This window comes from Mustela nivalis, assembly GCF_964662115.1.
Source record: "Mustela nivalis genome assembly, chromosome: 14".
NCBI classification, from domain to species: Eukaryota; Metazoa; Chordata; class Mammalia; order Carnivora; family Mustelidae; genus Mustela; species Mustela nivalis.
In genome coordinates, this window is record NC_139033.1 from 59224689 (window position 1) to 59248592 (window position 23904).

The 23904-nt window shown below is 37.3% G+C and overlaps 2 protein-coding genes across 2 annotated transcripts in view; one reads left to right on the top strand and one right to left on the bottom strand.

The window, feature by feature from the left end:
* The window catches only part of DSC1 (desmocollin 1), a 333497-nt gene that overhangs the window by 92131 nt on the left and 217462 nt on the right, over window positions 1–23904 (top strand). The gene's annotated exons all lie outside the window — the stretch shown is intronic.
* Window positions 1–23904, bottom strand: part of DSG4 (desmoglein 4) — a gene marked incomplete at both ends in the record, with an annotated part of 42966 nt that overhangs the window by 18162 nt on the left and 900 nt on the right. The window contains 7 exons of the mRNA XM_082699478.1: window positions 1630–1815; window positions 2903–3037; window positions 3304–3470; window positions 5692–5836; window positions 6713–6868; window positions 8931–9062; window positions 10814–10849. Coding sequence (XP_082555604.1) covers window positions 1630–1815; window positions 2903–3037; window positions 3304–3470; window positions 5692–5836; window positions 6713–6868; window positions 8931–9062; window positions 10814–10849 — 957 coding nt within the window. The remainder of the gene's footprint in view (window positions 1–1629; window positions 1816–2902; window positions 3038–3303; window positions 3471–5691; window positions 5837–6712; window positions 6869–8930; window positions 9063–10813; window positions 10850–23904) is intronic.

The window sequence follows — 23904 nt, forward strand, 5'->3', positions numbered from 1 at the left end:
TCTTGATCTAGAAGTAGGGATTAGTAAAATTTTGGGGGTAAGAGCAGGTAGTAAATATTTTAGGTCTTTGAAGCCATATACAGTTTTTGTTTTAAACATTCAATTCAGCCATTGGAGGGTAGAAATGGCCATAGAAAATAATGAATATGGCTATGTTTCAATAAAATATTATGAGCAAAATTATGGCAGGTTGTATTTGGCCTGTGGGCTATAGTTTGCCAACCTATGGCCTAAAACAATATTTCTCAAACAGAAAGGCTCTGGCTAGTTCTTAGAGTCCTTGTGCTCACCTCAGGAATTTTGAAATTGTGTGTGCTCATTTGAATGACAGTCTTAGAAGGTATACATAGATATTTCCCATAATTTTGGTGACCACCTTATAAATTAATAGAGTGCATTATTTCAGTGCTGGTGATTGTGTTTTGTGGTGAAGTAGTAATACTTTAATTGCTCTAGACAATTGCAAAAAGAACAGAAACGATGTGTTTCCATTAGATGAAGGCCACATGGCTTTCTGATAACAGTAACTGGGATAAAGAACAGTAGTGACAGAATAGAATAATTACAGTTCACACTGTGTACCAAATTAAAGGTGTCCATTTTTTAATTAGTATATATTTTCATAACTCTAAGTTCTATTTATGTTGTTAGTAGTAATTTTGTTTGAGAAAAAATCAATTTCCCTTATTTGCGAAAAAATTAATTTCCCTTATTACATTAACGTTCATTTTAATCTTACTGGTTTGCAGTTTTAGTTTTTCTAATTTGTATTTTTAGATTTTATTGCTGTCCATAATGTAAAAATCATAAAGTAGTTTAAGAAAAATTAATTTATAAGAGAAAGTCAAGGGGCGCCTGGGTGGCTCAGTGGGTTAAAGCCTCTGCCTTCAGCTCAGGTCATGATCCCAGGGTCCTAGGATTGAGCCCCGCATCAGGCTCTCTGCTGAGCAGGGATCCTGCTTCCCCCTCTCTCTCTGCCTACTTGTGATCTCTGTCTGTCAAATAAATAAATAAAATCTTAAAAAAAAAAAAAGAGAGAAAGTCAAATGAGACCGACTCTATCTCAACATCTTTGTTCTTGCATCTCTATTTCCTTCTATGAACACTCTGTTGCAGCCTCAAAGATTTGCTCACGGTACCCTGAACATGCTTTGCTTTTCCTCACCTCAGTGAGTTTGCTCATTTTTCACATTAGCAAGCTCAGTTGTAAGGTCTTGGTTAAGCTGTAATCTCTGCATGAAACCTTTTCAGACAGATCCAGCTCAGAAAGATCTCACCTCTTAGTAATTATTTTATATTTTACCATTTGGCCATTAATTATGTTTAACATTATTACATCTATACAACTACTTCTTTGTTTTTAACTCATTATCTAATTTGAGAATGCATGCCTTGTCTTTTCAACTAGATAATGAGCACTATGAAAACAAAACACCTTCCTTATTTCTTACTGATTTTGGTAATAAAGAGCATGTTGCTGGGCTGTAAGTCTCAGTCTGGCACGGTGAGCTAACTTACAGCACTGGTCCGCATAAGTAGTATTCAAGGTTATAGAGTATTTTTTGGAGGCAGATTCTGTCTGTAAGAGTATTTAAAAACCTTAGAAATATTGCAGATACCATACTCTACCTTGACAACTTTCAAAATGCCCTCATTGGTTTGTGGGTCTGTTTGAATATCAAACCAATTCCCATCATTTCCGGAGAGAATTAAAAATTTTGCCAACCAATTATCGGTGCCTTCTTCATCGAGATCAATTGCTTGTAATCGTATCAGTTCTGAATTTAGACAGTTCTCTTCAATACTTGCTGAATACTGAAATGACAGAGATCAATTTTATAATCAATAAAGTTTCGAGAGAAAAGATATTTATTAATACATTAACTGTCATTTAAGATACTAACAATAAATTCCATAAATAATTTGTGAACCATTATTAAATGCCATATATTCTAATCAGGAATATAAGAATAAAATGATTATAAGATAATAAAACTGATTTGTGTGTGTGTGTGTGTTGTATGTGCAGTCAAAGTCAAACTGGCACTTCGTTCCCTTTTTCTTTCTTTTTTTTTTTTTCATTTTTCTTGCTTATTTTAAAATTTTCCTTAAGTTACTCCTTCCTTTTACTATGAAGGGTCAGAGAGTTGTATTTTAGGCTTTGTGAGCCAGAGAGTTCATGTTGCAACTAGTTATCTCTGCTGCTGTAGGATCAAAGCACCCACAGATAACATAAAAAGGAATGAGTTAGTTGTGGTCCAATAAAACTTTTTTTTTTTTTTTTTCAAACCAAAGTACTGTTGAGTCACATTTGGCCTTGCTGTTTTCAGTTTTATGCTTCTTTATGCCTAAAGTTGAAGATGAAAGTTGAGAATGTTTGGGACCCTTGTAGAATTAATTCAGCAAATTATCAGGCCCATAAAGACAGATCAATAATGTTACATGATTCCCAGATTTAATTAATAAAATTCCACATTTCTATAACTAGAGAGTATGGAGGAGACACTGCTGCTTTCATAGATGGAAGCTGCACAGAATAGTGACTCAGAGGTAAACACACACTAGAAAGGTATACTATTTATGTTTAATGAAATTGGGTTGAAATGCACTATCATTTTAGTTTGATGTACGATGTAGTATTTCAATATTTATATACACTGTGAAGTGTGAAATATACAGTGAAATGATCACCATAGTAGGTCTAGTTACCTACTGTCACCATACAAAGTTAATACAGTATTATTAATTATATGAGATCTGTTATTATATGTAAGGAGTTCCAAAGTTCCATAGCAAAGCTAAGTCCATCTCTACATACAATAGAACCAGGCTCACAAACTAGCGGGAAAGCAAATCAATTATTGACACTTAGGAAAAAAGGGTTATAAGAGTAACAACTTACAGAAGTTTTTTCCAAGGTGGGGAAATTATCGTTGACATCTAAAACCTTGATTCTACAGTCGCACTCAGAAGACAGTCCATCTGCTGCTCCGTCTCGATCTGAGCCCCTCACGAGGAGGTTATACATACTGTGTTGCTTAAGATGAAAAAGAATTATAAGACTTAAATCTACTTTTGAATGAAAACCAACACATTCTGATGTTGTTCTTCCAATTTCCCTTTATAATTTTATGTAAGACTTTAATATAATCTTTTCTTCTTACAATTTGTGTTGGAAAGTCATGGTCGGATTATTGTTTTCCCTCCTTTACATTACAGGAGGGGCATAAAGAGATCACTTTATCTTTGTCTTTTGAAAATGGAACTCCTTATTTCTTATTATTCATTCATAGAAGGCTTTACCTCTCTGTCAAGGAAACTGGACATCGTGCAGACTTCTCCAGTGTACCTGTTCAGGATGAACATTGGTGCACCTGCTGGCTCCTGAGAGATGATCTTATAGGCTATTTTAGAATTCAGATGATTGTCTTCATCTGCATCTGTGGCACTTAACTTTACAACCAGTGTGTCTAGAAATGAAGACGGAGGTGGAGAATGTTTGGGGCTCTGTTAGAATCAATTGAGCAAATCATCAGGCATAGGAGGAAAGAGTGGTTGGCTTTCCCTTGAATTTTCTATTGTTTTAGTTCCCATGAGAATGTAGTGTCATAACTTCCAGTTACACCTGATTGCAGAAATAATGGTGGCTTGCTTCTATACAATCCTTTATAGATTATAAAGTACTTGCACTCTTTGAGTGATCAAATGTAAATTAACAGCAAACTAATCATTAATGTATGAAGAGTTCCATAACCTTTATCATAAATCTGAAAAGTGATTTTATGATTTTTTTTTTGCTGTGGTCATATGACATCATTTAAAAATGCTTAAATAGTAAAGATTATAGCTTAATTAACTTCATTGTTTTTTAGTTTTCTTTATGATGTATTTTGTGTGTGTGTATGTGTATTATATTCCTTTTCAGTGTTCCAGAATTCATTGTTAATTAAATTCAATTTTAAAGTTATTTATTGAGCACCTATATTCTTTATTTTCATTCATCCAGAAAGTAGAAAATTATGTTGGTTGCCATGGTGGATGCTAGCACTTTACTGATTCATTAAAAACATATAACTGTTGAAAAGAAACTTTGTCCACAGGAATAGAAAGTTCTTAATTATTCACAGGGACAAAGAACATGCATCTTAGGTTGTCCTGAAGAACATCAGCCCACAGGACAGATTTTTCCAGAGCTGGCTGGTCCCTGATGGTTTTCTCCTTCCCAGCCCAGCTGCAATGTGAAAAACCATAGCGCAGAGAACCAGGGACCCTTTCAATAGACAAGGTCAGTTTTCACAGAATTATAGCTTATGAAAATATGCCTTGGCCTGGTAGTTCACTCTCCTTGCATGAGGGAGTGTTAACAAGACTGCTAACCAGCACCCCAGTGGACGCAAACATGGACTTGGGTGTGGGTTTAGATGTGGGTTTCACCTTCTCTCCCTTCCTCAGGTTGTGCTGGGGTATCTTAGTGAGGAAATGATGATGGGCTGGGAACCCTCTCTCTGTTTGGCCTTTCTTGGGTGAAACCTTTATTTTACTACTGCATGTCTTCTCATCCTATGTTATAAAACATTTTGTGTTTCTTATTTTCCACATCACTCTTTTTAGGGTCTCTGAAGAAGGAGTTCTACAGACACCCCCGTGACTCCTGCCTTTTTACCTCTTCCTTCTCTCCTCCCACATTTCTTCCCTCGTGTCTCTTTTCCTCTAGACTTCTCCATCCTTCTTTCTTGGACCCTCCATCAGTATCTCTAGTTTGCTTTCTATCGGCCTTTTTTCTGAAATTTCTTTTTTCAATTCTTTTTTCCAAATCTAATTTAGAGGTGCACAGGCAGACATAGGGTATGAAAGGAAAAGGAATATTAGAAGATTGGGGAAAGAAAGAGGCAGAAGGAAAGAGGGGAAAACAGAGGAAAATAGCAATATAAGACAGGCATAGAAAGAAAAGACGTGCAGGAGAACTGATAGGAAGAGGGAGAAAAGAGTATTAGAGCTAGAGCTGGATTAAGCAGGATGGAAAAAAGTGAAAAAAGTAAGAAAATGTAATGTGGCTTGCTGTGTAGACTGTGAAGAACCAGTGATTACCCTCTGGGACCAACCTGATGTGTACTGTTGGAAATACATCCTTCATCACTCTCTGGTGTGCTTTGAATTCAAATTCGAATTCTGTGCCCAGAATTTGAGGAATAGACCAGCACAGAGCCCTTTTCCATATCTATGGTTTCTTCTTCAGTTAACTCATTTAGAATAAGTTAATCATGAGCATGTAATAATCTTTAAGGAAGGCACTAGAGCTCATGCTATATCACATGTGTAAGAATCCTCCAGAAATGGGAGGGTATTTTGCATTTTATTTATTTTATTTTTTATTTTTTATTTTTTATAAACATATATTTTTATCCCCAGGGGTACAGGTCTGTGAATCGCCAGGTTTACACACTTCACAGCACTCACCAAAGCACTTATCCTCCCCAATGTCCATAACCCCACCCCCCTTCTCCCAAATATTTTGCATTTTAGATATGATTTTTTTTTTCTAGGTCAGTTTTAAGTTAGAATTTTTGGTGTTTGTTCAAAATACAAGTTTGACTTTTCTGATCTTTATATTATCTGTATGTCAATTTCCTACAGCTTTTGGGCAAGAGAAATCAATGTGATATAATGCAGAGAAGGAGTGTAACTACTTACTTGCGTCACTGTTTTCTTCAATGCTGGCTGTGTACACATTCTGTGTAAAAACTGGAGGGTTATCATTTATGTCCATAACCTTGACCCTAAGCTCAAGAGGTCTTTCTAAATCTTCACCCCGTGAATTCAGAGCCCGGCAATAGATCTGTGTAGAGTTCGGGGGGAAAAAAACTGTTTTTTCCATCAAAGGAAATTAAGTAACATGTTTAAAAAAATATTTCAGGAAATATGCAAAGAAACAGTTTACTTTGTGAATTCAGACTGTATTATAGTTTGTTAATTTAAACATTTTTTCAAATTTTTTAATTTAACTGTATTTTTTTTAATCAATTGTTCATTTCTAAACATAGAGCTCACTTAGCATCTATTTACAAATGATTTTTATTCTTTTTTATTAACATGTACTGTATTATTAACCCCAGGGGTACAGGTCTGTACACTTCACAGCACTCACCATAGTACATACCTTCCCCAATGTCCATAACCCCACTATCCTCTCCCTCCCTTCTCCCCCACACCCCCAACAACCATCAGTTTGTTTTGTGAGATTGAGTCTCTTATGGTTTGTCTCCCTCCCGATCCCATCTTCTTTCATTTATTCCTTTCTTACCCCTCAAACCCCCCACGTTGCCTTTCAACTTCCTCATATCAGGGAGATCATATGATTATCTTTCTCTGATTGACTTATTTCGCTAAGCGTAATACCCTCTAGTTCCATCCACGTGGTCCCAAAAATAAGGTATGCTTCACAAATTTGCATGTCATCCTTGCGCAAGGGCCATGCAAATCTACTCCATATCATTCCAATTTTAGTATATGTGCTGCCGAAGGGAGCACTAAACATTAAGACATTTGATGGCATACCAATACAACACACCAGACAGACATTCTGGAACTACAAACATACATTTTCACACTTTTTTTTAATCTCTTCAATCCATTTATTTGGTTTCGGCTTTGCTGTATTTTAAAAGGGGAAGAAAAATAAAATGCATAAATTAAACACACTGCTGTGACTTACCAAAAAAAGTGGAGTTATCTCTCTGTCCACCACCGACGTGATGTTAATTTCCCCAGTCCGAGGATTAATGGTGAACACTCCGTAAGGTGGTCGATCAATTCCTACCCCAGAGATGCGGTATGTAATCTTTTGGTTCGCTTCACAGTCTGATCGAATCTATAAAGAAAATGGCCAGGTCTGTGATCTTATTGAAAGCCCATCATGAACTGTAGAGTATAATAGAATAAGAAAAGGATAGCTTTGTAGGCAGATGGGCTGTGGCTTGAAACCGGGCACCATGATTTACATGTGACCTTGGAAAGTTCACTTCACTTTGCCAAGTATCAGCATATAATGGGATAATCTCACCTTCTGTTTGTTGTGGGAATTGTATGAGGTAACATATATACACCCCAAGCCAATGCCTGGCATTAGGCACATATATGTTTGATGCTAGATGTGTTATTATTAACAATACCTTGTTCAGTTCTCTGATTTCTCTACATGTAAAGAGTTTGACAGAAGAAATACCATCTTTAGTATTTGTTAAAAGATTGTGTCATACTGATATGACCTTGACTAGGCTTTCGTTGGAGATTTAATCAAAATTATAAATAAGAAAACCAGAAGAGAAACACAGTGTTTAGAAATAATTTTTTGAAATGAAACTTACCATATCATTCATTCACCTGCCAAATAGATTTTATGGCAAATATTCTGCCAAGTAGGTTTAGTTTTTTTTTTTTTTTTTTAAGATTTTATTTATTTATTTGAGAGAGAGACAGTGAGAGAGAGCATGAGCGAGGAGAAGGTCAGAGAGCGAAGCAGACTCCCCGTGGAGCTGGGAGCCTGATGCAGGACTCAATCCCGGGACTCCGGGATCATGACCTGAGCTGAAGGCAGTGGTCCAACCAACTGAGCCACCCAGGCGTCCCCAAGTAGGTTTAGTTTTAATAGTTGTACATCTATCGCTTATAAATTTAAACAAAGATAGCTTAAATTTAGAAATCTCACCTATATATTAAAGATGAGAACATTCAGTAAAATACTAAGATTTGTGCCCCAAATATCCACAACTAAATAAAGACAACTGGAGATACAACTTGGATTAGCTCCACTCTAATCCAGAGATCCAGATACAAATAATTTGTATAGATGAAAATCCAGGAAATCCTCCAAATGCAATAAAGAGAAAAGAATATGCCATGCAGTGAGAGTGAGTGAGGTAACATAAAACTGTAACTGTGAGTTGAAAGGAAACAATAATTATTTAAAGCTTTCCAAAAATTTTCCCAATTCTGAAAACTTCCCAGAGAAAATATATAATCTCTTCTTGAGCTGAGGTTATATTTGTCACATCACTGCTGATGCTTGCTACATTTATGAAAAACTTTATGTATACATTTAAACAATGTATAACCCTAAAGCTTTCTGGTTGATCGCTCTACTGATTTCACTAGTGGGGCAAGGCCAAGATGCCCAGAAAGAGCTAGTGATACTGTTAATGTGGATCCCTTGTTTTTTTAAAGATTTAATTTATTTATTTGACAGAGAGAGAGAGAGAGATCACAAGTAGGCAGAGAGGCAGGCAGAGGGGGAGGGAGAAGCAGGTTCTCCATTGAGCAGAGAGCCCAACATGGAGTTCGATCCCAGGACCCTGAGATCATGATCTGAGCCGAAGGCAGAGGCTTAACCCACTGAGCCTCCCAGGCACCTCTGTGGATCCCATTCTTCATGGATCAATTTACCATACTTTCTTCCTTAACTCTCCTTCCTTTTTAATAACTGTTACTTAGAATACTTTTAAAGTCTCTCCGAATTTCTGGGTATAAGAATCTAGTGGGAACTTCTGACACTTTCTTGGAGAGAATTAATTAATACTATAAACCTTTGATTTAGGGAGGGATAGTCAGAAGATTATTACTACATGCATTCATTTCCTATAACAGGTGCATAAGACAGATAAGCAGAACACAAATGAACAGATAAAGCCCAGTTGTGCTGGAGATCCAGGCCTCTCCCAGGATTACTCGAAGACTTTCTGCTCTGTATCAGCTCCCCAAAGGTGATCTTCGAAACAGTGGCTCAGCAACATGAGCAGATGACTAGAAGTCGCTCAGCTTCCTAAATCACTATGGAGTAGTGAAGGCTGCAAATCTCTGAAACGTCTGAGGGCTTTCCTGCCCTGCAGAATCATTTGTTATCAGCACAGCGTGCTCCTGTTTATTTCATCACTTACTCTGGCAATCGGATTCCTCTTGGAGTTGTCCTCTCCTTCTCGACAGGCAGCCGCAAACTTGATCCACTCCCGCTTTTGTCTTCTGACCGTCTGCCATTTTGTAGTGCCATTTTCAATGTCTAATTCTTTCACCTTATGCAAAAATGGTTCACATTTTGTACCGTGTTAGTACAGTTTCATTTAGGAAAGACATTTATTCAACATTATAAGGTATACCCAGAAGAAGCAGTTGTATTGAATTTGAGGAACAAAGAAGGTGTTTACTAATTCATGACTCGAGATAGGTACAGCCCGGTCACCTGCCTACCTACTTCTTTTGGAATCATCTCACTTTATACTATAAGATTCTAGTGAAACAAATTTCATGAGCTAAGTGTGGTGCTCACAATGTCTTATATTGGATAATGTGTTATGATTTGTCTTTTCTCGATCGGTTCTCAGCATGTGGAGGCCTTGCTTATCTTACCCTTCATTGAACTCTGACCAGGCTTTCTGGTCTCCAGAGTATAAAAGACTACTAGTGTTCCACTGAGTACATTCTATGCAGAAGCAAAGTTGTGCTGGTGAGTCTGTTCACCTAAAAGAGGGAAGGGATTTTTCTTTTCTGTTGGTAAGGACACCACTCTGGCTAAGCACCCAAATATAGTATTGTAGGATTAGAAGAATATTTTAACTGACTCGGTGGTACTTGTAATAATGCCATGGACAACTTCATGTTTTCTCAATGTTGTCCATTTGAATCTCTGCTTGCTCTGTTTCTTCCTTTGTAGTTTATGGTGCTTTTGTTGGAGGATGTCTAAGAATTTTTTTTTTTTAAGATTTATTTATTTATTTATTTGACAGAGTGAGATCACAAGTAGGCAAAGAAGCAGGCAGAGAGAGAGGGGGAAACAGGCTTCCCACCAAGCAGAGATCCTGATGCAGGGCTTGATCCCAGGACCCTGAGATCATGACCTGAGCCAAAGGCAGAGGTTTAACCCACTGAGCCACCCATGCGCCCAGGATGTCTAAGAATTTTATAGTATTCAAGAGCTTAGAAGTGTTACAACATGCACAAGCATTTGTATACATGTATAAATGTATGCATATATATATATATATATATATATATATATATATATATAAAATTTTAAGTAACTCCTAATGTACTTATTTGAGACACAGATGATTGTAGGTTTGTTTAAGCTACAGCTTCACTTAATTAGTACTTTGTAGGAAGGAAATGTTCCCTGTGAATGGAGCTTATCCTTTCAGCAACCAAAGCTTGTACATTTTCCTCCCATTTTGATACGACTTCCTGAAATGTACTACATATTCCCTATTTTGTCAACAAAGATTAGGAAAGTAATTTTGTTTTCTTCAATGGTTTGAGGCTATCATAATGAAAGTTTAACTACTGTAATAAAATAAAGCCCTCCCAGAGATGGGGGATGGTAGCTTTATTTCCTGAACCCCACTCTGACTGGCATCAGATTCTCTGTCATGATTACAAGGTTTTTTTACTTTTATATCTTTCCCTCGTTGATTGATCATCGGTTGTCTTTCTTGATGCCATAACTGTCTGAAATTCCTCTTCCCATCCTGACATATGACTGTGCTTTTATTGTTATGCTTTAAGCTGGGAAATGTATGGATAAACTATTAATACAGTTTGAAAAGTAGGAGTTACTATGACATTGAGCTGTCACAAACTATGCCTGAAAACATGGGTATTTAGGAGTATGGGTTTGACTACTGCTATTTCAGTTTGGCAGAGGTTCTTTCTCTTACCTTTTCTCTAGATAATTAGGATTTCAAATATTCTGATATTTGATATATGATGTATTACAAAAATCCATTTTTCTTTAAATTTTAGATGAGAAAATAGTTTTATTTTACATTACCTCAACGATAAATTCGCTGTTTACTTCCAGCACCACCTGTTAAAGAAGGTACAGCATTAGCAAAAATTTGCATAATTAAAGAAACAGTGTCATAAAATCATTAGCAATGTTCTTTTAGGAATTCATTTCTTAAATATATATTTTGTTCATAATGTGGAATAAACATGGCTAAAACAAAATAAATAATGGACTTTTTGCCCTCCAAAGGTAGCAAGGCAGGTTAGGATACTTCCTTCAGCAGAGGCATCTATGGCTCAGTGGAAGGTATAACAGACAACTCAAGTGACCACAGTGAATTTTGGAAAGGCCTTGTAGGACAGTAGAGATTAAAATGGTTCTGCAGGATGAAGCTGCTTCGATAAGAGGAGCTGATGAAAAAGAAAGTTCAGCCAGAGTAAAACATGAGCATAAGTGTAAAAGATGTTCCAGAAATGATAACTAATAGTATTAGCTGGAAGGTAGAGGAAGTATTAGGAGACATGGGAAACAAGGTTTGGAATGTATTTAGAGACATGGGAAACAAGCTTTAAGGAGGCATGGGAAACAAGCTTTAAAAGGTTTGGAATGTGGGTTAGGAGACAAATGATGAAGTGTTTTATATGCCAGATTAAGGAGTTTGGACTTTATTGGATAAGAGACTAGGTGTGCCCAGAGTCCTGTGTGTAAAACATGGCATTGACAACAAAAGATAGATTTTAAAGTGAAAGTACTTGAAGCCAAGACACTTAGGAATTAGCAATTGCTTAGGTAGGACATAGAGCACCAACTAACTGTGCTAAGTGACACTGGAAAGAGGAGAGGACAGAGACATTCCCAAAGGACTGATAGGTCTTATGGACCATGGGGTGCCAGGGGAGGAAGGGTCAGATCGGTCTGGTGGTGTAACCTTGGCTTTCAGGGAAAACTGGGGTCCTAGTCATAGAAACAGAAAACCCAGCATGAGAGTGTCACTGCAGTGAGAAGATGACTGATGTTTGCTTTATTCATTTTTAATGTGATTCTAAAATTTGGGATAGATATCAACACTGAAGAAATAGAATTTATACAAATGTGGTGCTATTTAAAGTTAAAGACTATGAGGATATTACATGAAATAGTTTAAAATAAGTGAAGTAGTCAGGGAAGGGAATCTTATGGGAGATGCTTATATTTGTGCAGTGTACAGAAGGACGAAGTCTAAAAGCAGAGAGCTCTGAGAGACTAAGGGAATAGAGAAATCAAGGGGCCAGAGTTGTGGGTGCCCAGCACATTCTGTCAGTGTCAGAATGCTAAGAAATGGCACTGATTGTGGTGGTTGTGGTGGGTTGGTGAGGACGCTGACTTCAGAAAAGAGATTGGATAAGTAGGTGGAAAAGTAGCAAGAAATGAAGCAGAGTAAGTGGAGTGCAGTGATAAGGAGTTAGACAAAGAGAATATTTAATGATCTGTGTGCATAGCAAGGTCAAGGTGAATAGGAACTGAGAAGGTCATGGGTTCTTAAAGCAAGCAGTCATTGCTAACTTTTGCTATTGGCCTAAGCCAAGTTATAGGAGTCAAGGGATGAGTTATTGAAAAAATGGAAATAGCAATCATAGATTACATTTTCAAGTTAGGAGATAAAAGAAATGTGGGAGGTAAGATACAGTTTGAGGAGTTAATTAGATCGACATATTTTTTTTATTTTTTTTTATGTTGGGAAATTATTACCAAATATACAATTTAAAGGTAGAGGAAAGGGGGTTTGTGGAGAAAAAGTGATAAGAGGAAAAGGAGAAAGGGAGAGAAGACAGGAGGAAGACATCAAGGAACAGTTACAATTGTGATTAGAATAGGAATGGCTGGACCAAAACTTTGAGTAAAAAAGAATGGGTAATAAGGTTGGCTATTTCTTCTTTGAAACAGAAGAATAAAGAGAGGAAATAATTTTGAGGTATAAGTGGAAGAATATTATACCACTGTTTTGTGGAGTTGGAGTGAGCAAGAATGGGGAGGCATGAGGGAAAGTGAAGGGAAGCCAACTAATGCTTTAAATCAGGAGCCGTGGACCCACTAGCATTCTTGAGTTAGGGAACACTTGAGCACAGAAAGTTAGAAACAGAGGAAACCAACTATTAGTCCAACTATTAGAAGAGTTTGAGGACTAATTGAGATGAGGAAGCAAGAACCCACCTGTTTGGTGTCTTTTCTAATAGAACCTGGCAGCCTGGGAGCAGGAAGAGAAGGAATGTGAGGGCTGTCCTTTAGTTGGGGGTTGTTACCGAGCAGACTGGAGATTCAGAGAGGTGATAAGGTACTACTGTGAACTCCAGGGAGCAGAATGAAATCAGGAAGAGACTAGAGGAAGACTGAGAAAGAGGGAGAGGATACAGAGCAGATCTGCAGGTCTGAGGGGCATGTAAGAGGGAGTGGAGATCTGGCGGGGATTTGGAATGGCACCTGAGTCCAGAAGGGGGAAAAATACAGATTAGAAATTTGGCAGTGGGGCATAGTGTTTCCTTTTAATTCACTTTCTCCCTCTCATGCAATTTTACTAGACAGTAGCAAAATATCTAGACCTGGGAAAAAAACTATATAGTATTTATTTTTTAAGACTTTTTTTTTTTTTTTTCATTTTTCTTGGTCGGAGGGGCAGGGAACAAACAGGGCAGACAGAGGGAGAAAGAAACTCCCTGTTGAACAAGGAAACTAATATGGGACTTGATCCCAGGATCTTGGGATCATGACCTGAGCTGAAGGCAGACACTTAACTGATTGAGCCACCTAGGGGTCCCAAAGTTCAATATTTAATAGAAGATTGTTTTATTTGATTGCAAAGGATGTTTTATTTCATCATACATAATGCCTGTTGGGGCTTAGGTATTTTGTTGTTGTTGTTGTTGTTAGAAAATTAGATGATTTTGGAAGGTATAAGGAAAAGTAAAAATCACACTAAATCCTACTACTTGCAGATTATCACTGTTAATATTTGGAGAAATTTTTCACACTTTTTTCCTTTTCCTTCCCCAAACATATACATACACCAACTGTAATCTTTTTTTTTAACCAAAAAGGAGTTATAATATGCCATTTGGTAATTTGATTTTGAACTCAATAATTACTGTGGTAAAGTTCCCTATCAGTGAATACATGGGGACATCATACATTGTAAAAGTTGTCTTATGTATCACTCTAACAGGTGTCTTTCATCCATGGCTTTGGGATATTGGGATAAAAGAGAACTGACTAGCTAGTGCTAAGACTAAACTCTGACATGAGACTGCCAGGCACTATCTGACAGTGGGAGGTTAACTTAACTGAAAGCACTGCCTTGATGGAAGCCAGAAGGTTGGTGAGCTCTGTACATGAGCCCACAGTTAAGAGGTTCTTGTTCCTCATCTTTAGCTTCCTACTAATCTCTATTTTCTCCCTCTCCTTCACTCGCTTCCCTCTTTCTCACACATGAAATACCCCTCTAATTATTTCATTTCTTTTATCAGGATTTGGTAGATTTTTCTCATGTACTCCTTGTACATATTTTGTTAGATTTATACCTAAAATTTTAGTTTTGGGGTATTTAAATGATACTGTGTTTTAAATTTCAAATTCCACTTGTTCATTGCTGGTATATTGAAAAGCATTTGGCTTTTGTATATTTATCTTGTATCCTGCAACTTTGTTGTGATTGCTTATTACTTCCAGGAGTTGTTTTGTCAATTCTTGCTGATTTCTACATAGACAATCGTGTCATTGCATTTGTGTTGGCTTTTAAAGGAAGGTTGGTAAAGCTTTCTTACTTACGTTGGAGCTTTTTATTTTTAGCTAATGAATTGCACCTCCATCGAAAACTATTATACAAACATATTTATTGTGGAGTATAATGTATAGATTTTATATATGTTCTTTAGGAGTACCAAATCTTTTCTCATTGAGGTTCTCTCCTAACTAGTTACCCCAATTCTCTTAATATTGAAAAAATTACCAATACAAAGTCCTTATTTAAATCGGATTATCTATCTATCTATCCATCTATCTATCTTAGGGGGCTACATCACGGATCTTTTGCAAGGGCCAGATAAAAAATGATACAATAGCCAAGGCAATCTTTTTAAAGCACACATTGGAGTAAGTCACCCCCTTGCTTAAAACTCTCAAGGCATCTTCCCAGAGCCCTTAGAATGGAATTTAGACTGCCTTCATAGCAAAGAGGCTCTATCTGATTTGGCTTTGCCTATCTCTCAGCTCTAACCCTTATCTCTGTCCTTTCTCTGTTCCTCCAGGACCAAGTGCTCCCTTGTCTCAGATTACTGAGTCACTGCCAGGAAAGCTCAAATTTCTGATTTTCAAAGCACTGGCTCAGTCCCCTTCTCAGTGAGACATCTCTGACTCCCCAATCTCCAAGCTCTATCAGCATCCATGACTAATGGTTATCAAATCCATCATTGTTACATCTTCCTCTGTAGGAGTCTTCCTAGCATTTTTCAGTGTCTGATGTTATTCTGAAAAGGTTTCTATTTACTTCTCTATTATCTGTACCTGTACATTACTATACATGTTCCAAGAAGGTTGGGACTTTGGGGATCATTTTTTTTTTTAAGATTTTTTTACTTTTTATTTGACAGAGAGAAACATAGCGAGAGAGGGAACACAAGCAGGGGGAGTGGGATAGGGAGAGGCAGGCTTCCTGCCTAGCAGAGAGCCCGATGCGGGGCTCGATTCCAGGAACCTGGGATCATGACCTGAGCTGAAGGCAGACGCTTAACGACTAAGCCACCCCAGGTGCCTTGGGGATCATGTTCTTACTCTCTCCCCTATCAGAATGCCCAGTGTCTAGGCATGCAGTAAACATTTGTTGTAAAAATGAATGCACAATCATTATAAAAATGATAAAGGTATTAAGCCTTGCAAAAATTGATTGTGGCATGATTAGAAGATGTAGAAGATATAAAGGAAAAAAATATACACAGGTACATAGATGTATGAAATAATCCACATAATTCTTTGAAAGAAATTGTTTTACAGTGGCTATTGATATCCTTTTCTTTTGGTTCATGATATGCATGTGATCACTCACTATACCTGCTCTTGATTAAGCATTGAACTTGGAGCAGCCTTAGAACCAGTGAGCTGCCTTCCACATCCACTCAGACACACTTCTGCCTTGTGGAGAATTTTCTATCTCTAAATTTAAATGATTTCTTAGACTTCCCATACCTTAAATGATAATTTCTGAGCTTTCTTTCCAACTTTTTATCTTTTCTTTAAAGCATTAATCTAATTATAAGTCTGATAAATGCATATGAGAAAATAAATATTTGATTAGCAGCATCTGAAGGAATGACTAAAATTGTATATCACGCATTTGTACCATAGGACTTTTAGTGTCAATATGACTAAATTATGGTTTTGTACCAATGGATAGATGATAGATTAGAAAACCAGCTGGGTAGCAGTGAATCCAACACCACTCCTTGAAAATACATTGTCATTGTAATAAAATAGCTAGAGGAGACTGCTTTCTACAGGCCTATGTGATGACCCTATGGGATGGTTAAAGTATTCCTAGACTTGATATTTGTCACAAAACTGTTTAAAAAAAATGAAATTATAAACTTGGTTTGAAATCTAGAACTTGGCTTTGTTTATAATCTGTATTTACTTTGTAAATAGTTGGGTGAGATATAGACCTTTCAGAAAAAGTGGGGATTTAAAAAAAGGAAGACAAAATAATATTTGTAACTTAGTATGGTTCTTCCCCTGCCTCCTATCCAATTGCTTGGTCTTCATAAAATTAGTTCTACTACATGTACAGACTTAGATGAACATTTAATATCAATGATTATGGAGATTTACTGTGCTTTAAGTTGTGCAGTTAGGGGAAGTATACATGGAAATGTATGTTGTAAATGAAAGTCTAATTCTGATAGAAAGTAGGAAAAAATAGGTATTCTATTTTTGCTGAGTGACTATTTGGAATTTATTGCTAATAATGAATCTGCCAGAGGCATTTAATACAGGTGTAAAATTTAAGAGAATGACATTTTACTTGTATCCTCTTTATATTTCCAAAATAAATCTTTGGATTTCATTTTCTTATAAGTGATCCTGCAGATAATTTTAAACACTAACATTGCCACTAAGAGAAACATTTTTTATAGTATTTTGCATTATTGAGAGTGTTTAATAATATTTCATCAATCATTAAAAATGATTTTTTAAATGACCTATATGCTGACAATTCTACTAGGTCCTCTTTTTTTAAAAAAAAATATTTATTTATTTGGCACAGAGAGATCACAAATAGGCAGAGAGGCAGACAGAGAGAGAGGGGGAAGCAGGCTCCCCGTCGAGCAGAGAGCCTGACGTGGGGCTCGATCCCAGGACCCTGAAATCATGACCTGAGCTGAAGGCAGAGGCTTAACCCACCAAGCCACCCAGGTGCCCCAAGGGTCCTCTTTTAATATTGTTGAAAATAAATAATTGAAAATCATATGACTTCCAAGAGGATACTTTATGAGTTTTAGAGTCAATTCTTTCTCAATACTTACATAGATACTTTGAATTATCCCTTGGTTCAGTGCCCCAGATACTTTTATAATCTATTGCAGTGTAACATAATAATATTTTCCATGTGTGAGAGTGTTATTTTCTTTCAAAAGGAGATTTGGGACAGAACTAGCTTGATTCTTCAAGTTCAGGTGCATGCTCATAAGATTGACTTAAGGAAAGAATATATATGTATGGGAACTGAAGATCTAGTAAACAATTCATTTAAAACTATCTGTATACTTGTACCCTCTGAAGTGACCATGTATGTTGGGGATATCAGTATCCCAAAAAAGATTATTGGTATAGCAACAATTAAGCTGGCATCGAGTTTCTTAAGTCTGTGTCTAAGTCAAATAATTTACATCTCAAAGTGGATATGTAGCCCTAAATTATAATTTAGTTTCATAAAAAGCAATGTGGTTTGGACACATCGGATGCAGAAGAATTGAGCCTGAGTCTTAACGTTGTTTACCAGCTGTGTGACTTTACATAAATCTCCAACCTCTCTCTGGTTCAGGTTCTGATCTAAAAAGAATAAAAAGTGTGAAGGAGGTAGGCACAGTAACTGCTCTGGGTATTTATAAAGAGAAAGAAGAGGGAAAGAAATTTTCCTTCTGTGCTTTAGAGGCTATGTTCACAGTACACCTTATCATATAAAAGTACAATAGCCATTCATTTTTAAAGACTTGAAATTAGCCACATCAACCCAATTAGTCCTCAGTTTAAAGGGATAAAGGCAATTTGCTCTTGTCATCTCTACAGAAGCCAGCTCAATTGAAGAGTATCAATGATCTATGGTTGCCCTATGAATCTGCAAGTAGAAGTGTAAATGTCCCTGAATTGGTTTGTTTTGGTTTTTTTGTTTGTTTTATTTTGTTTTAGTCCAGGGAAGTTGCAGTGTTACATCCTAGGGTTCTTATCTAGGAGAACTTATATTGTGATGATGGGGTGGTGCACTTCTGGTATTTCTGTTTTCTACTGAGCTGGCGCTATAGATGAGGGACCTAATAGTCACACTTTCCAAATCCTGTCCCTTTATGGGCAGGTGTTACTGAACAAACTGTGGATTTTATTCTCTAGCCCTACAAAATCATGAACTCTTCCAGGAGGCCGCTCACTTCCCAGGAAATACCTGCGAATAGATGTTTTGGAAGAAGCATGATATGACATCACCTTTCTAAATTGCATGTAGCAGCCTAACTACATGAACCTCAATTAAGCTATGCAGAATAGTTATGGGTTCCTGGATAATTGTGGAAATTCCTTGCCTATAAAAGTCACCTTTTTGGAGGCTATGTAGGCCACACATCATGCTATGGTGTGGTTTGGCCTGAGAGCATGGCGAAAAGACATCACACAGAATGGAGAGGGTTGAACCAGTTGTCATAATGGTGGAGTACACGAGAAAGGGAGTTAGAGGCACATGGTAGTTGAGGGAACAGAAATGACCTAGAGAGAGGTTTGGTGTCCTGGGTGTGCTATGCTCTCTGTGGCATAGTTTGATGAGAGGGTTTCCCATCTTCCTTGTTCCTTTCCTTTCATTTTTCCTTCCCATCATACCTTTTCCTATGGTATGTACTTAACATAAATTGTATTAGCTGAAAAAACATGAATAGGACTTTTTCTGGCAATATAGAAGTTCCTCAGAAGCTAAAACTACGTGCTTGTGCTACTTACTTTCCAAGATATGATGAAGACCAAGATGGAGTATCTGCCCAGAAAGGGCTTCCACATCCAAAGAAGGAGGAAAGCAGAGAAGTGTAAAATGATATTGGCATATTATAGACACTAATAAAGAAGCATGGATAGGATAGAGCATGGGCCCAGTGAAGGGAAGGAGTCAATGCTGGAACAGTGGATAAAGTTTTGGACATGTAGTATTGGGTTCAAATTATAACTGTACCACTTATGGTACATTTATGAATCATTTATGCCCTGAAAGTTTATTTATTTGTAAAACAAAATGCTTCTCTTTATCCTTGAAGACTTCTGTTATGTGTGTGAAATGACTCTGTGCACTGTAAAGTGCTTTGTTCATGTAAGACAGTAAAATGGGAATTCAGTGGCAGGCCAAATCCCCAAGATCCAACTCCAGGGTTGTCTCAGATTTAAACCTTGGAGCTCACTAGCCACATTAAAGTGATCTATTAGCATATAGGTAGGAAATTTGGTGAAGTGACTTGGTGAGAAAGATAAATTAGAAATGAAACCCACTCATTATTTAAAAAATTTTCATTGGGAAAGGGGTACTGTCCTTTGTGGGGGAGTTCTAGAATGTAATGATGTATCCATTCTAGGGAGAATAAAATGATAGATAATGTTCTGTAGCCAATTTTGGTATATTGCTGAAGTCTTTCTGGGCCCATTTTTCTTTGTCTGTACTTTCTCCTAGGGAGAATATGATGATTTTATACAAGATATTGGAATCTAAGTCATTTTGTGTGCTTACTGCAATATTAGACTACACATTACTCTTTTACACACCGAGTGAAGTAGCTACTGAACAAGTCTATTTTTCATTTTCATGTCTACCTTTTTGATGTCAGTTTTTGAAGTCACTTGCACACGTAGGACTATCTTATTAATAAGCAGTTCTCTCCTGAATAGTACTTGTAAAAATAATTGAGTAAAGCCATTGGTATCCTCATAGAGGTATGTTAGAGATGCCAAGTACAAGCCTAATTATACCACTTTTGTTTATAATTGAAGGTATATCGAGTAGTAACATTTTAGTTTGTAAGCCATGTAATTTTCCCTGTAGAAAGGAAAGGCAAATACTTCTCATGCAGGTAATATCTGAAGGTTTCACTACAGTCACTCCTTCCACAAACCCTCTCATCAGAGGTGCTCCCTGTGCATGAAATATTCCAGTAGTGCTCCCACTTGGAAAAGGAAGAAAATGTCCCAGCAGCTCAAACAATAGTTTTATTACTTTGTAAGGAACTCCTGCCTGGATCCTTAAGGACTAACGCAGAGTCCGAAGACTGTGTACTCAGGACTGAGAAGCCCTCTTAAAAAGAGAAGTATCTTTGAAAAAGGGGAAACATCACAGAATCTCAAGAGCCATGAAGTATTGTTAGTGCAGGATTTTTATCCTACAACTCCACAGGTAGATACTCATGAGAAGACCATAGTAAAATTATGGGTCATGTTACAGTAATAATGCTAGATATCTCTTGGGATTTCACTTTTTTTTTTTTTTTTTTTTAGTCCAACATGAAGTCTACCAATCTCTATACCAAAAATATAAATTTTTCTACTTGGATTAAAATATATATTATAATTTCTTAACCACTTATATCGACGACAACAAAAATAATAGATGTGGGATTTGCTTCCATGTGACCTTTGGCATTTTGTGTTGAAAGAAGGAGGAAAGCTGGTAAGTGAGGAAAGATGTTGCAAAGTAACAGACAATATGAAAGAAACATGGAAAGGATACAGCACTGGCCCAATTGGGACATCAGTGTTTCTGTGACAAGCAGTAGTAAAACAGTCATTTAGTGTTATCTAAGGTATTCTGATTAGCACAACTAAAGAACAAAATCAGATAACATGTGTTTTTGTTGTGGTTGGTGGTTCCCATAAGTCCATACTCCGAGAGATTTGCCTAGAATGAAATAAAACACAAATTTCTGTTCTACATGGCAGAATCATCTTGTTTAATGTGAGAGCTAAATTGATTAGTGTCTCGCTTTGTTCTAAATACGTTTTAAACTCTGATGTCTGTTTTCAATTTAGAGTGAGATAACATTTATATGCTTTAACCACCTACCTTCTTTACTTTTCAGGAAGGATAGGACTTAGTTGAAATGTTTACATCTCATATGTAGCAGGCATTCCTGCACCATATGTGCACAAACATTCCTATCTGATAAAAGGTACTTGGCCTTTTTTTTTTTTTTAATGGTATCAACTGGATAAAATACAGGTCTCTCACAGCTAATAATTGTTCTGTCTTAAGTGATTCTTTCCTAGCAAAACTTATACAATCCATAGCATGACTTAAACCTTTAGATTCTTTGACTAAAGTTACAAAAATAATATTTGGGAGTCCGAAATGAACTTCTACTCCCTGACTCTTCAGTAGAGGTCATTAAAAAATCACAGAGTTTCTGCATTACCAGGAGCTTCATGACATCATGTCTAACCGTGTTTCCTGACACGGGGCACAATGAAGCCCTGAAAGGTTGCGTGCTTTGACCAAAGTTACCCAGCCCCTTTGAGGGGAAGCTGTGACTCACCCTTAAGGCTTCTGAGTTTTGACGATACCTGACCACCCCTACCCATTTTAAGCAAAACATGATGAATGTCCTTAGGAGGAAGATGCTGAAAGGCTCACGTGGTAAAATGAGACACTCTATTGTAGCTTAGAATTTTGCGTACCATTTATAGATCATGTCAGTCAAAATCTTGTTTAAAGTACTCTTTGTGGTTGAGATATAGATGACACAAAGTACCCATCTCTGAGAAGCTGCCACACCCTCATTAGTGTAAGCTCCAATGATGCCCAGATGGCCTTTGATTTCGTTAATGAAGAAAGGGCAGAGTTCACGTTCAAGAAATGAAAGACAAGTAGGTGTGCCTATTTTCCACAACACTCATAATATTATACTGATCTTTCCCTAACTTACTCCAATCTTGAGACATGCTACAAGTTTCTACTTCCTAATTACAAACGTTATTAGTTGAGGTTAAAAGATCTATTAGAAATCTATTAGAAAACACCTTAAATCCATCACAATTACCAAGAAATGTAAAACATAAATACTGTAGTATCCGTGGGAAGTAGGGAGAAATTAAACATCAAAAACATGAAAATCAGTAAGAATAATAGATCAGTACTACCAAAAAGAGATGCTGAGTATCTGAAATATAATACTCTTCCAAGATCAAGGAGAAGAAAAATTAACTCTTCAATTATTGTCATAAAACATGCCTGTGCAGAGAATAGAAGGCAGACTTTAGTGCTCAGAAGTAGTCTTTAAAACCTGGGTGCATGCAATCAGTTTTCCTTACAAAAACAGATTTATCTGAGTTAAAAGCATGGAGATAACCCCCAGAAGTATAACAAGGGGTCTATACTGGTGATTCTCTCTTTTAAAAATAATTTTTTAGGGGGGCCTGGGTGGCTCAGTTGGTGAAGCGACTGCCTTCAACTCAGGTCATGATCCTGGAGTCCTGGGATCGAGTCCCACATCGGGCTCCCAGCTCCTTGGGGAGTCTGCTTCTCCCTCTGACCTTCTCCTCATTCATGCTCTCTCTCACTGTCTGTATCTTAAATAAATAAATAAAATATTAAAAAAAAAATTTTAAAAAAAGTATTTTGTATATTGGAGAGAGAGCGAGAGAGAGAGAGAGAGAGTGCGTGAGCATGAGCTGGGGAAGTGGCGGACAGAGAGAGAGTGAGGAACAGACTCTGTGCTGAGCTGGAAGCCTCACGCGGGGCTCCGCCCCAGGACCCTGGGATCATGACTTGAGCTGACAGCAGATGCTTAACTGACTGAGCCACCCACATGCCCCAATATGGAGAATTCTTAATTTCTATTAAAAATTGAGTCAGACTCTTTCCTTTTCCTTTAATAACATAAGTAAATGATGGTTATTTTAACAAGCAATTACACTTCTTTTTGGAGTTTTCCAGTTTACAAATGTTCTTCAAAAGTGGTCTTATTTAATAATCTCCCAAACTCAGAGAATGGAATGTTCTACCACTATTCCCTTCCAAGCCTGGGCTGTGTGCTCTTTTGGCAGTGTTACGCTCCTGCATTGCTTTTGAAGCTTGTGGAAACTGTGAAGCCCAAACGAATGGCACCTGCTGGGCCAACTGGATGGCCGTGTGTGCCCTTATCTCCCTAGCCTTGGCTGTGCTCTGCCTTTTAGAACCAATGTACAGATGAGTCCCATATAACTCCAGTTGCCTGAGAATATGGTGGAAATCATTTTCCAAGCTAATATCTTAGTATCACTGTGGACATTCCTGGCAGACTGAGGTAAGGTAAAAAAAATAGGGTATTTGCCTTTATTTGTTTTGAAAACAAAATATGTATGATTTCCTAATGATCCTCTCTTCTTATCGTTCCCTTTACTTTTTTTAACTGTGTTGACTGAATTGTTCTGTCATTTGACCATCAGTAGACTTAGGTCTAATGTAATCTAACTTAGTTTAATTGTTTTTTTTTTTTCAAAGATTATTCACTTATGAGAGAGAGAGAGAGAGAGTGTTTGCATGAATTGGGGGAGGGACAAAGAAAGAGGGAGAGGCTCTCAAGCAGACTCCTTGCTGAGTGCAGAGCCCATCTCAGGGCTCGATTCCACTACCATGAGATGACATGAGCCAAAATCAAGTGTTGGATCCTTAACTGACTAAGTCACCCAGGCTCCCTCAGTTGAGTTTTTAAAATAGATTTTTCTAGTTGAAAATTAGTGAATTGACCAGCCTGATCTTCATTCTCTAGGGGCCTGGCATCAGAAGCTGTCTTACCTTATTCAAGGATAGGATACTTGCTATGCAGGATACCTGTCTGGAGAGCACTTCATGCCTTGAGCACCCAAGGGTTGGAGGAAACTAGTATAATATCCAAAAA